This window comes from Acomys russatus, chromosome 2 (genome assembly GCF_903995435.1).
Source record: "Acomys russatus chromosome 2, mAcoRus1.1, whole genome shotgun sequence".
Taxonomy (NCBI): domain Eukaryota; kingdom Metazoa; phylum Chordata; class Mammalia; order Rodentia; family Muridae; genus Acomys; species Acomys russatus.
The window spans coordinates 35,692,315-35,704,379 of record NC_067138.1 but is presented as its reverse complement, the minus strand read 5'-3'; the positions used below and the strand labels follow the sequence as shown (position 1 = coordinate 35,704,379).

At 46.0% G+C, this 12,065-nt stretch overlaps 1 protein-coding gene across 1 annotated transcript in view; it reads left to right on the top strand.

Annotated features, from left to right (window-relative positions):
- The first annotated feature begins 675 nt into the window (after positions 1 to 675).
- Esrp1 (epithelial splicing regulatory protein 1) overlaps positions 676 to 12,065 on the top strand; it is a 58,197-nt gene continuing 46,807 nt past the window's right edge. The window contains exons 1-4 of the mRNA XM_051160273.1: positions 676 to 1,137; positions 1,638 to 1,766; positions 2,946 to 3,059; positions 7,949 to 8,063. Coding sequence (XP_051016230.1) covers positions 1,006 to 1,137; positions 1,638 to 1,766; positions 2,946 to 3,059; positions 7,949 to 8,063 — 490 coding nt within the window. The 5' untranslated portion in view covers positions 676 to 1,005. The remainder of the gene's footprint in view (positions 1,138 to 1,637; positions 1,767 to 2,945; positions 3,060 to 7,948; positions 8,064 to 12,065) is intronic.

The window sequence follows — 12,065 nt, the reverse complement described above, 5'->3', positions numbered from 1 at the left end:
GGGTTCTGCGGCTGGGGGAGGGGGTGGTCCTCGCCCCGAGGTGGAGAGAGCGAACGCCAGCCTCCCGCGCCGCGTGGGGCAGGGCCCACAGGACTTCTTCCTCTGTCAGTTGGCACTGCAAGGTGTGCTGGGCTCGGGAGCGGCTTTCCTCGGGTTCCGCAATTGCCCGCACCCCCTTCCCGGGCCGCTGTAGACCGGTCCCTCCCAGGCGCCGCGCCCTGGGCCTCACCTCTGGCCTTCTTTTGCCTCTCGGGCGCCGTGGCCTTTTGCGCGACCCCTCAGCTTCTTTCCCCTACCGCCAAACCTTCCCTCCAAATCCCTCAATTCTCCGTCCTCCAGCAAAGACCCTTTCCCGCCGACGCCACCCAACCCCCCCCCACTTTGGTCTGGCCTCCGCTACCCACCCGGTGACCACGGACTCTTCCCTGCCCCTCCCCTTCTCCGCCCCTCCCTTTCCCTCGCCTCCCCTCCACTTCCCTCCTCCTCTCCAGCTCTGGCCTCCCCATTCATCCAGCCTTTGTCTCCCGCCCCCTCCTCTCCCTCCCCCAGCTCCCCCCCACCTCTGCCACGTCGTGGTTTGAAGGAGCCAATAGGCGGGCTCCGCCAGGTGTCTCTTACCTGCACCACGTGGGGGAGCGGGGGGGGGGAAGGGGCGGGCAGGTAGAGCCACATCCCAAAACAGAAAAGCTTTCAGCCATTGCGCGCGCCTCCCGGGGGTGCAGCCTGGCTTCTCGGTTTTTTCTTAGACGCACCGGCAATTGGATACAAAAAGGGCAGGCCTGCAGCTCCCTCCTTCCACCCCCCTTCCTGCCCAGGGTGTGGAGCGCCGGCCAGGTGTGGGCTTGGGTGGCAGGTTACCGCCTTTTGCCCTGGCGGCCGCGAGGAGGGGGGTGGGCGCTTTCTTTTTCTCTTGAAAGAGGGTTTTAGCACAGGTTTTCTCGTTCTCGCTTCCAACCCCACCTCGCCATCTCCCGACCCCCCTCCTCCCCCTCCCCACCTATCGTCATGACGGCGTCTCCGGATTATTTGGTGGTGCTTTTTGGGATCACTGCTGGGGCCACCGGAGCCAAGCTGGGTTCGGATGAGAAGGAGCTGATCCTGCTGTTATGGAAAGTCGTGGATTTGACCAACAAGAAGGTACTTCACAAACATGCAGTGGGGCAACAACTTTATTGTAAAAGTTGGAGAAGGGGTAGAGGATTTTTGGTTTTATTACTTTTTTTCCCCTCTTTTTTAAAAAAAGCGTTTGCACGCTTTATGAAGCGGGCCCCCGAGGCCTAGGGAATCCATAGTAGAGCCAAACCTGTTGGCCAGCCACCTCGGAGACATTTAAGTCTTCCGAAACCTGGCCAGGTAGAAAGGCCCCGCGCTGCAGAGCCTGGTTCTCTACGGGTCGCGGGACGCCTATTTCTGGGGCGCTAGGGAACCCTCCAGGGCCTAGGCGACTTGATCCGGGTAAGGATGGGGGTGGGGCGGGGAAGCCGCGATAAGATCCCTAGGCGTCTAGGGAGCTTTGATTCTGCTGCCGGGTACCTGGAGAGCCTCGCGCGGCCGGGAGGAAGCCGGGGAGGAGGCAGAATTAACAAACTGAAAAGGGGGGAAACTGACCCCTTATTCTCCCCCCTCCCCAACCCGAGGTGGGACAGTTGCACGAAGTACTAGTTAGACCGGATCAGTTGGAACTGACTGAGGATTGTAAAGAAGAAACTAAAATAGACGCCGAAAGCTTGTCTTCCGCGCCGCAGCTGGACCAAGCCCTCCGACAGGTGACAGTTTTGGTTGGGCCTCGCCGCCCACCCCCATCCCGGAGGCCCCCAAACCCGACCCAACCCTCCGGCTCCACGCCCTCGTGGGACGGTCTCCGCTCGTTTCTGGGGCGGGGTGGCGAAATTCCCAGCCTTGTGTGTGGGAGTCTGCCCTGGGGGCGGGGGAGGACCGTTCTGGAGGGGCTGCTGTGCTTGGCCTCTCAGCCCCCAGGGTGTTGAGATGGAGATTGGTCCGAGTTCCAGTTGACTTCCGAGTAGTTCTTTGGGCGGCAGAATCATTCGCGTTTTATCCTCCGGATCGCCCAGCGAAGTTTGAATGCCAGCTCCAGCAACTCTAAGCTCAAATCTTGGCGGGTCTGGGTCTATAAGGCCAGCCTCTGGGTTGGAGGGGCAGACGGTCAATCACCACCCCGTGCTAGCGCTAGCCAGGGCCATAGTTTGATTTGCACCTGAATGCCCTCCTGATTTCAGCCGGGAAGTCTCAGTTTCCAAAGGCTTGGCTTCCTCATTTCTTCTTTGGTGCCTTGATTGGGGATCCTGGGGAAGGGCTGCAAGTACAGACCTGTGGGGCTGTTTGTTGGGTCACCGTGGAGCTGGCAGAATCCCCTATTGGAATTGAGGTGACCTAAAAACTGGCTGCTCGCTGTGGGTTGCTAGAATCCGGGATAGGGCGGATCTCAACACCTGTGTAGCTATGCATGCCCTGCGCCCTCCCAGCCTCTGCTTTAACACACGAGCTTCCAATTAAAGGGATAAGTTATTTCTGGAGTATTTTCTAAGAAAAGTGATACCCACCTTACATAATACTGCTTTTTCTTTACTCCGATAGTTGATCGGAAATGGATGCCTTAAACCTGAAGCATCCAAACATTGAAAAAGTAACATAAAATGATGTAATCCGAAGGCAACCTGTTAAAAAGAGACCTGATTAGTCTCACGCTGAATATAAAGAAGGGCTGCTGGAAAGTGACTTCTCCCGAACAAAAACTGCAGATTGTCTGGAAAGCTCCTTGCCTAGGGGAAAGGGGCAGGTTCGTGGGAAAAGGGATCTTTTGTGATATTGCCCCGATTCCTGTCTCCTGCTTCAGTCTTAGGGACAAATTTTTTTTCTGGGTACATTGGTATGCTTACAAATTATGCTTTCGTTGCATCCTTCGTGTGTGTCTCTCGTTCTTGCAGTTTAACCAGTCAGTGAGCAATGAACTGAACATTGGGGTAGGGACTTCCTTCTGCCTGTGTACTGATGGGCAGCTTCACGTCAGACAGATCTTGCATCCCGAGGCTTCCAAGAAGGTAAGAGTGCTGGTGTCTGGGGAAAAAAAGGATGTTCTCTGAGAAACAAAAACAAACGGTTTGTCCAGATCTGTTTGTCCTGGCTTCTGGAAGGATGGCTGTCCCATCATCCGAAATTATCCTACCTTTAAAGAAGGCCAGTGCGGAGTTAGTTATTTAATGGTGCAGATTTTCGTTTTGGAAAGAAAAAAAAAAGCTGTGAATCAGAAGGATGACAGTGACAGTTGCAGAGTGTTAGTGAACTTGATGTCGCTGCAGAAACGAGAGGCTGAGTGTGCAGCTTAGTGTTGGTCCTTTAAAGGGGTTAACATGGCAGTTTTGACATTACGTGTGCATTTTACCACAATTAAGAAACACGTGTAATTTTCATGGAGATGTCTGGCATGGCAGTAATTTCATAGATATCCTTTGGTGATTTAATACATTTTCTTTGTTATGTTTTCAGCTTGACATTGCTCCATTTTCCAAAGCTAATATAAGGTCTGAATTTTTGCAAATTAAAGTAGAAAAGCCTGGTATTTTACTGCAGTGTGATTTTTTTTTTTTTTTAATGTGAAATGCTTTATCCTTCAAAGAGAATCAGAAACCTTCTAAACTCCTAAATACTTCTATTTCAGGCTGCTTAGTTAACAATTACCAACATATGCAGTAAAATTACATTTTAGAACACTTCCATTGGATGTGAAGTAAATGTTCAAAACCAAATTTGAAAAGTCTTGATGATGTACTTTTGTATATGGTGAATTTTTTGAGACAGGGTCTCACTCTCAAATTCGTGGCATTCCTACAGTGTCTGTGTGCTGGGATTACAGGGGTGCCCTGAAACCTTGTGTCAGTGGGGTTACCTTTACTGCCTTTTTTCATGTGGAGAAGACTGCGCAGTAAGAACAGTGTCTTGCCATAGATTTACTGTTTGTTTCCCGGGGAAGAATATTTTTGTTGGACAACGAGGAGCATAGACAGCTCACCCAGTGTAGCCAATTTGTGCTGATGTAGTTGCCATTACCAGTTCAGGTTGGTTGTGCCCACTGCGGTAGGCAGGCACTGGGATTGAAAAGGTAGACTCTGTTCAGGGCACTGTGTGAAGCCGGGAAGTTGGTAGATTGAAGAAGATGGCACAGACAGAGCAGGTCCAGTCAGTGCTGGCTTAACTTGGCTTTCATTCTCTGAAGTGGGGGAAGCTGCTAAGTTAGCTAAACTATACTCATTTGAAAAGTCGGTTTGTAGGGGAATCCCCAGGTCCTCCCCCTTGAAGGTTTATCCTTTTACAGCAGTCTTAGTAGCCAGTTGCTGTCAGACTGCTAACTTTGTCATTGCCTCAAAAGTACAAAGGAAGAGTGTCCCCTCCCAAGTCATGTAGGAAGGGTCGGGAATTAATTTCTTCTTTCAGTATTGGCAAGAGAGGAATGGCTTTATACTATTTTCCACCCCTCGCCCCCCACACAGCTTTTTTTTGAGGTCTTATAGCCAGGGTAGCCTTTCACCCTCCTGCCTCGTTTTCACACGTGCTGGGTTACCAGAAAGAGCCACTGTTCCCAGCGCAGTTTCTTTTATTATTTTTTTAGGTGGTTTGCTTTGTAGGGGAGAAAAGTTGTAGGGAAAAATTAAGGTTGTTTCCTGAGCCATTTCTGTTAAGATAAATTAAATATTTTTTAAAAAATCTAGAAGAAAGTGTTTTAATAAAAATTATATTCATGAAGGGATAACAATTGAGATGTAATCTAAATAAATTACTTAAATAAATTTTTTTTAAATCTCACAATTTCTTCCCGCCAAAATTATATTCATATATTTACAAAATGGCAGAACATGAAAGAAAATAACGCAAAAAGTTTTCCCTGACATTAGCATATTACACATTTTCTGGACTTAAGACAGGGTTTCTCTATGTAGCCTTGGCTGTCCTGCACTTGCTTTATAGACCAGGCTGGCCTCAAACTCATAGCAATCCTCCTGCCTCTGCCTCCCGAGTGCTGGGATTATAGGTGTGCACCACCATGTCCAGCTACATACAAAACTTTTAAAAATAAAAAAAGCCCATTATTTCTTTAAAAAAAAAAAAAATACCAGTAAACTGAAACTGCAAGTTAATGAGCACAAGCGGTGGTGGCCTGTCTTGAAAAAACAAACAAAAACAAAAAACAAAAAAATTAGGACTAGAGATGACTCAGCAGGTAAAGATGCTTGCCTCTGAGCTGGAGGAAGTTCAGTCCCAAGACCCAAGTGGTAGAAGGAAAGATCCTGACTTTCCCAAGTAGTCCAGTGAACTCCACATTCATTCAGTGACAGATTGCCCCCACCCACCAAGTAATGTAAAAAAAAAAAAAAGCGAGGGGGTGTGGAATCTAGATTCTGTCTTGTAAAAAGTTAATTTTAGCCAAGCATGGTGGTTCATACCAGTAACTCCAGCACTCGTGAAGCCAAGCCAGGATAAGAGTTCAAAGCCAACCTGGGGTTAAGTAGTAGGTTCCAAACACAAAGCAGAAGCCAAGAATGACCTTTCAGGACTGAGGACTTACTGCAACTAACAGCATGTTTGTCTGGCATTCTGGGTTCAGCCCGGGGTCTGCATAAAACTAGGTGTGGGGGCACATTCAAAGGGAATGCCAGGAGATGAGAGTCAAAAGTTCAAGACTTAGCCTTGTATGGTGTTGCATACCTTTAGTTCCAGCACTCAGGAGGCAAAGGCAAGCCTGGTCATAGGTCTATGAAGAAAGACCCTTTCTCAGAAACCTTAAAAAAAAAAAAAAGTTCAAGGCTTTTATAGCCTTGAGTTTGAAGTCAGCCTGGGCTACAAGGAGACTCTGTCTTTAAGGGAAAAAAAACCGTTCTGAAATTTGCGGACAAATGGATGGAACTGGAAATGATCATAATGAGTGGGTTAACTCAGAAGCAGAAAGACTCGCATGGTATATACTCACTTATAATTGGACACTAGCCCAAGGAGCATGTCCCATGAAAGTCTTCATTTACCAGGAAATTGGGATAGATGAGAGAACATCCTATTGGTGCTCTAGGTGAGAGAAGCATGGGAGAATGGGGAAATAGAAGGATCCAGAGGGTCCTAGAAACCTAAAAGAAGAACATTATGATGGGCAGATCGGGGCCCAGGGGTTTTGCTCAAACTAATGCATCAACCAAGGACAATATGTGCAGTAAACATTGAACCCCTATTCAGATCTAGCCGATGGACAGTACATTCTCCACAGTTGAGTGGAGAGTGAAGACCGACTTTCACACAAACTCTGGTGCCCCATATTTGACTACGTCCCCTTGATGGGAAGGCCCGGTGGCACTCAGAGGAAAGGTAGCAGGCTACCAAGAAGAGACTTGATACCCTGTGAGCATATACAGGAGTAGGAGGTCCCTCTCAGTCACAGACATAGGGGAGGGGAGTAAGGGGTAAGCGAGAGGGAGGGAGGAATGGGAGGATACAAGGGATGGGATAACAATTGAGATGTAATATGAATAAATTAATTAAATTTTTAAAAAGGGGGGAAAAAAAAGAAAACCCCAAAGCAATGGCATAATATTTATTTACACAAGGATTCCATTCAAGTGGTGCTCAGAGCTAGGAATGGTAAGTAACTCCTCCTTTGCTTGACTAAAAGTACCTTTTCTTTTTGGTCTGTTGCTAGGGATTGAAGCCTCATGCCTTGCAAATGCCATTCTTAGCTCTGGCCTCTTTGAGGTAGTCTGAGTTTGTCCCTCAGGCTGGGCGTGATCTCGCAGTTCTCCAGCCTCCACCTCCAGAATTGTGTGCCCTCTCTGCCTTGTCCAGTTGGGATGCCTTTGTTTTTATAGTGCTAGCATGCCACGTAGTGCAGGCTGAGGTCTGGGTAACTAACTCATGGGAGTCCCTTCTCTGCTTCTGTAGTTAGTGTGCGTTCCAGGGATCAGACTCAAGTCATCAGATTGAAGCTTGGCCCACTGAGTTAGCTTACCAGCCTGTGGGGTTTTTGCTTGTTGTAGGATTTATCCACTTTTTATGTGCATCTTTTGCCTGTATGGATTATGTGTGCCGTGTGTATGCTTGCCTGTGGAGGCCAGGAGAGGGTGTCAGTTCCACTGGGCCTGAGGTGATGATGAGCTAGCATGTGGGTATTTGAAATTGAGTAAGTGCTTTTATCCACTGAGTCCTCTCTCCAGCCCCTGCGACACATATTTTTAAAATAAAATGTGAATATTCAGGTGTAGCCAGAATGAGCAAAAAACTAATAGGGAACTGTAGTTGGGCACAAAAGTAATCTTTTCCAAAAAACAAAGACTATATTACTCCTTGTTTAGTACCAAATAACACACATTACTGGAACTCAACAGTAGTTGGAACTACAGAATCTTATTATTTAATCTTACTCTAAGTTTATCTGTATTAAACTGATACCTGAAAACACAGATGATCTAAAATGGTTATGCCTGGGAAAAGGTCTTTTACAACCTGAAAAATAAAAGCACAATAGTTCAAATATGTAGCAACTTCAGAAGGGGCTTGGGACAATCAACAGAGACCAGAGGACCCTCAAATCTGGCAGCCCACAGTTCCTGCAGCTTCTACTCCAGCGGCTCTGACAACCCCTTCTGGCCTTTGTGAGAACCCACACACATCGGGTACACCTGCAGACAAATAGAAATATATACACAAACTAACAATGGTTTGATTAGAAGGCACAGTGGACCATAAATATTATTATCCATTTCATTAAAATGAGACAACTTTTGTGAATTTGCTACAGGATCTAAATGCAATATTATGACCGAGTTATTCCACACTGAATTTTATATTTCCAAAAATTGTAAAATGTTACCCTTATTCCATTCTTAGGTTTCTCATTAATAGAGAAAGGGGCCAGATTTGCCTAGTTAACAACCTCTACCTTATCCTCCCTCAGAATGTATTACTACCTGAGTGCTTCTATTCCTTTTTCGATCTTCGAAAAGAGTTCAAGAAATGTTGCCCTGGCTCTCCTGATGTCGACAAGCTGGATGTCGCAGCAATGGCAGAGAGTATCCTTTCAAGTCACTTAAGAATGTTTGGTACCCTGGCCCCACTCTTCTCTTTTCTTTCTTTCTTTCTTTTGTTGCTTTTTTTTTTTTTTTTTAAGTTTTGGAGATGGATCTTGTTATGGCCTGGAATTCATTATGTAATGGAGGGAGGCTGCCTTCAAACTTGCAAGGGTCCCCCTGCCTCAAACCTCCCCAGTGCTAGAACTAAAGGTGTAAGCATTGGACCTGCCTCAAGAAAAATGCTTGAAACTTTGTCAGTGTGTGGATGAAATTGTTTCTGTCCAAAATGTGTCAACATACTGTACCAGGAGGAAAGAACAGTCAATATAAACTATAGGCGTCTTTCAGTGTTGTGAGGACTGACTGATCGTGAGCAGTCAAATGATTCTACAAGTTTATGGTTGTATTTCTGACAATATATGAATGGTGGGTGAGAGAGAGAGAGAGAGTGTGTGCGTGTGCGTGCGTGTGTGTGTGTGTGTGTGTGTGTGTGTGTGTGTGTGTGTGTAGAAAGAGGCACATACATTTGGTAGATTAGATCTACAGCTCCCAAAGCTACTTGTGCTTTGATTACTTTGGTCTTGGGGTCTATTTTGGCTGCTTTCCAGTAGATAAGATTAAACCACTTTTGTTTCAAATATATACCAATCCGATTTTATGGTTATAGTAAGAAATATGGGCATACAATAAAGCAAAGGGACTACACCAGACATGTAGTACATACATTTAGTCCCAGCACTCAGGAAGCAGAGGCGGGTGTGTTTAAAGCCAGCTAGAGAAGCCAGGCTTTGTCACGTGTGCTTTTTTTTTTTTTTTTTTTTTTTTTTTTTTTTATTAATTTATTCTTGTTACATCTCAATGTTTATCCCATCCCTTGTATCCTCCCATTCCTCCCCCCCCCCCATTTTCCCATTATTCCCCTCCCCTATGACTGTTCCTGAGGGGGATTACGTCCCCCTATATATTCTCATAGGGTATCAAGTCTCTTCTTGGCTACTTGCTGTCCTTCCTCTGAGTGCCACCAGGTCTCCCCCTCCAGGGGACATGGTTAAATGTGAGGCACCAGAGTATGTGAGAAAGTCGTATCACACTCTCCACTCAACTGTGGAGAATATTCTGACCATTGGCTAGATCTGGGAAGGGGTTTAAAGTTTACCTCCTGTATTGTCCTTGGCTGGTGCCTTAGTTTGAGCGGGACCCCTGGGCCCAAATCTGCCTATCATATTGTTCTACTTGTAGATTTCTAGGACCCTCTGGATCCTTTTGTTTTGCTGTTCTCCCATGCGTCTCTCATTTAGAGTCCCAATAGGATGCCTTCCCCTCTGTCCCAGTTTCCTGGTAAGTGAAGGCTTTCGTGGGACATGCCCCTTGGGCTAGTATGCAGATATAAGTGAGTATATACCATTTGATTCTTTCTGCTTCTGGGTTAACTCACTCATTATGATCATTTCTAGCTCAATCCATTTATCCACAAATTTCGGGAATTCCTTGTTTTTAATAGCTGAGTAGTATTCCATAGTGTATATGTACCACAACCTCCTTAGTCATCAGGGAAATGCAAATCAAAACAACTCTGAGATTCCATCTTACACCCATCAGAATGGCTAAGATCAAAAATTCAAGCGACACCACATGCTGGCGAGGATGTGGGGAGAGAGGAACACTCCTTCATTGCTGGTGGGAATGCAAACTAGTACAGCCACTTTGGAAATCTATCTGGTGCTATCTCAGAAAAATGGGAATAGGGCTTCCTCAAGACCCAGCTATTCCACTCCTTGGAATATACCCAGAAGATGCTCCAGCACACAACAAGAAAATTTGCTCAACCATGTTCATAGCAGCCTTATTCATAATAGCCAGAACATGGAAACAGCCTAAGTGTCCCTCAGTAGAAGAGTGGATAAAGAAACTGTGGTCACGTGTGCTTTTAATGCTAGCACTCTGGAAGGCAGAGGCAGGTGGATCTCTGAGGCCAGCCTGGTCTACAAAGTGAGTCCAAGACAGCCAAGGCTACACAGAGAAACCCTGTCTTGAAAAAAACAAAACAAAACCAAAAAAGCCAGCTAGGGAGACATAGACTGTCTTAAAGAACTGGGAGACGGGAACATGCTGTTTTGAAAGTATTTACTCACAGAGATAATATTTTTTATTTTTATTTTTTTAAATTCCAACACAGAGTCTCACTATGTAGTTCTGGCTCTCTTGGATAGAGCTCATTCTGTAGACAAGGCAGGCTTCAAACTCAGAGATCCACCTGTCTCTGCCTCCCAAGTGTTGAGATTAAAAGTGTATGCCACCTGGCTATGAAGATAGTATATTGAATGCTTCTTATATTGTTAAATTGTTTGAATACTTAGGAATTTTACAGCATGAATGACCATCATCTTGCATCTATGGAATCTCTTTAATGTGCTAGCAAGTAGTCATGGTCATGTATTAACATATCAGAAGGGACGCCGAGGGTGGGGTTAGATTGCGCCTTGAAAACAAGTAGGGGTGCAGTGGGGTGGGGGGTGTCTTGGGGTGCTGGAGCGGTGGCCCTTGCTTCAGTTCTCAGTACCCAACATCTACATAGGTGGCTCACAACCATCAACTGTAGGTTCAGGTGGTATTCTCATTGTATTGGTAAAATGCCTGCTGCTATGTGCATGGGCCCTCTCTGTGTAGACATAGTCCGCCATCCCTTTCTTCTGGCAGTCTTCTAGGTGCAGGTGAGGTTGAGGGTGTGGCAGCGGGTGAGGAGTGCTTCTTGGGTGCGCCCTTGCTGTGTGCTGTACTTCTCAAGAGTCTTTCAGTAGCTGGCTGACCTTGCGCTGGTAGCGTGGTGTCTCAGCAGTTTTGTCTGCTGTTCCCGCTGACCCTACTTCTGTAAGCGTAGGTTGGCAGCTCTTTTTCAAGTGCGTGATGATAAGAATCAGAAATGTTTGTCTCTAGTAAATGAATAAATTGTGACTAAGTCAAGCTGAACTTCTTCCTACATGCCTTAGCCTTGAAACTGGAAGTGTAGCTCATGGGACTGTTCAGCAGTGCATCCTATTAAAACAAAGACAGGATTTTCTGTTTCTTAAAATGTAGCCTGTTTAGGGGCTGGAGGTGTAGCTCATTTGGTAAATGCCTGCTGGAGATCAGGCTGTGGGTTGGATCACACCTGTAATCCCAGCAACTGGCAAGAAGAGGATCAAGGTTATCCTCAGCAAGGTAGCAAATTCCAGGCCAGCCTGGGCTACTGGAGACCCTACCTTTAAACAGGAAACAAAAATGGATTCTCACTTTAAATGTTTTGATTGTCTGTTTTCTCCCTTAACATTTTAGAAATGCTGTTAACCTTTCCTAGCAGTTTTTCATTTTTTCATTCCTGCTGAAATCAATTAATCTCTCTATTCAGAGAAATAAGATAATTTCCCCGGCTAGACTGCCAAAGCAGTTTCAGAGGTCAGAACAGCTCTGAGCATCAGCTCTGTTCATCTGTCTGAGTGTGTCTGAGCTGGAGAGCTGGGTTCTTTTAAACCTCTAGGTATTTTCCTTGTTAATGTGGGAATGGTCCTGAGTTTGGAAACACGAAGAAAGTCATTAACTGTATTTGATGGTTTTGTCAAATGGAGACTGTTAGCTTGTCCGTCTGTCCCACTAGTCAGAGTATGGTAGTTGACATACGTTGAAATATTTTCTTGATCTACAAATAGTTGGATTTTTATTTTTAAGTCTTACTAGGTTTTTTGTTTGTTTTGTTTTTGAGACAGGCTTGCATAGCCCAAGCTGACCTAGAACTTGCTGTGTCATCAAGGATGGTCTTGAACTCCTGATCCTCCTGTCCTGCCTCTTAAGTGCTGGGATTATAGGTCTGCACTGGCCTGCCCAACCTTTCTTTTTTTTTTTTTTTTTTTTTTTTAAAAAATTCAAGTGTATTGGTGGCGCAAGCCTTTAATCCCAGCACTTGGGAGGCAGAGGCAGGCGGATCTCTGTGAGTTCAAGACCAGCCTTGGATAGAGGACAGCCAAGGAT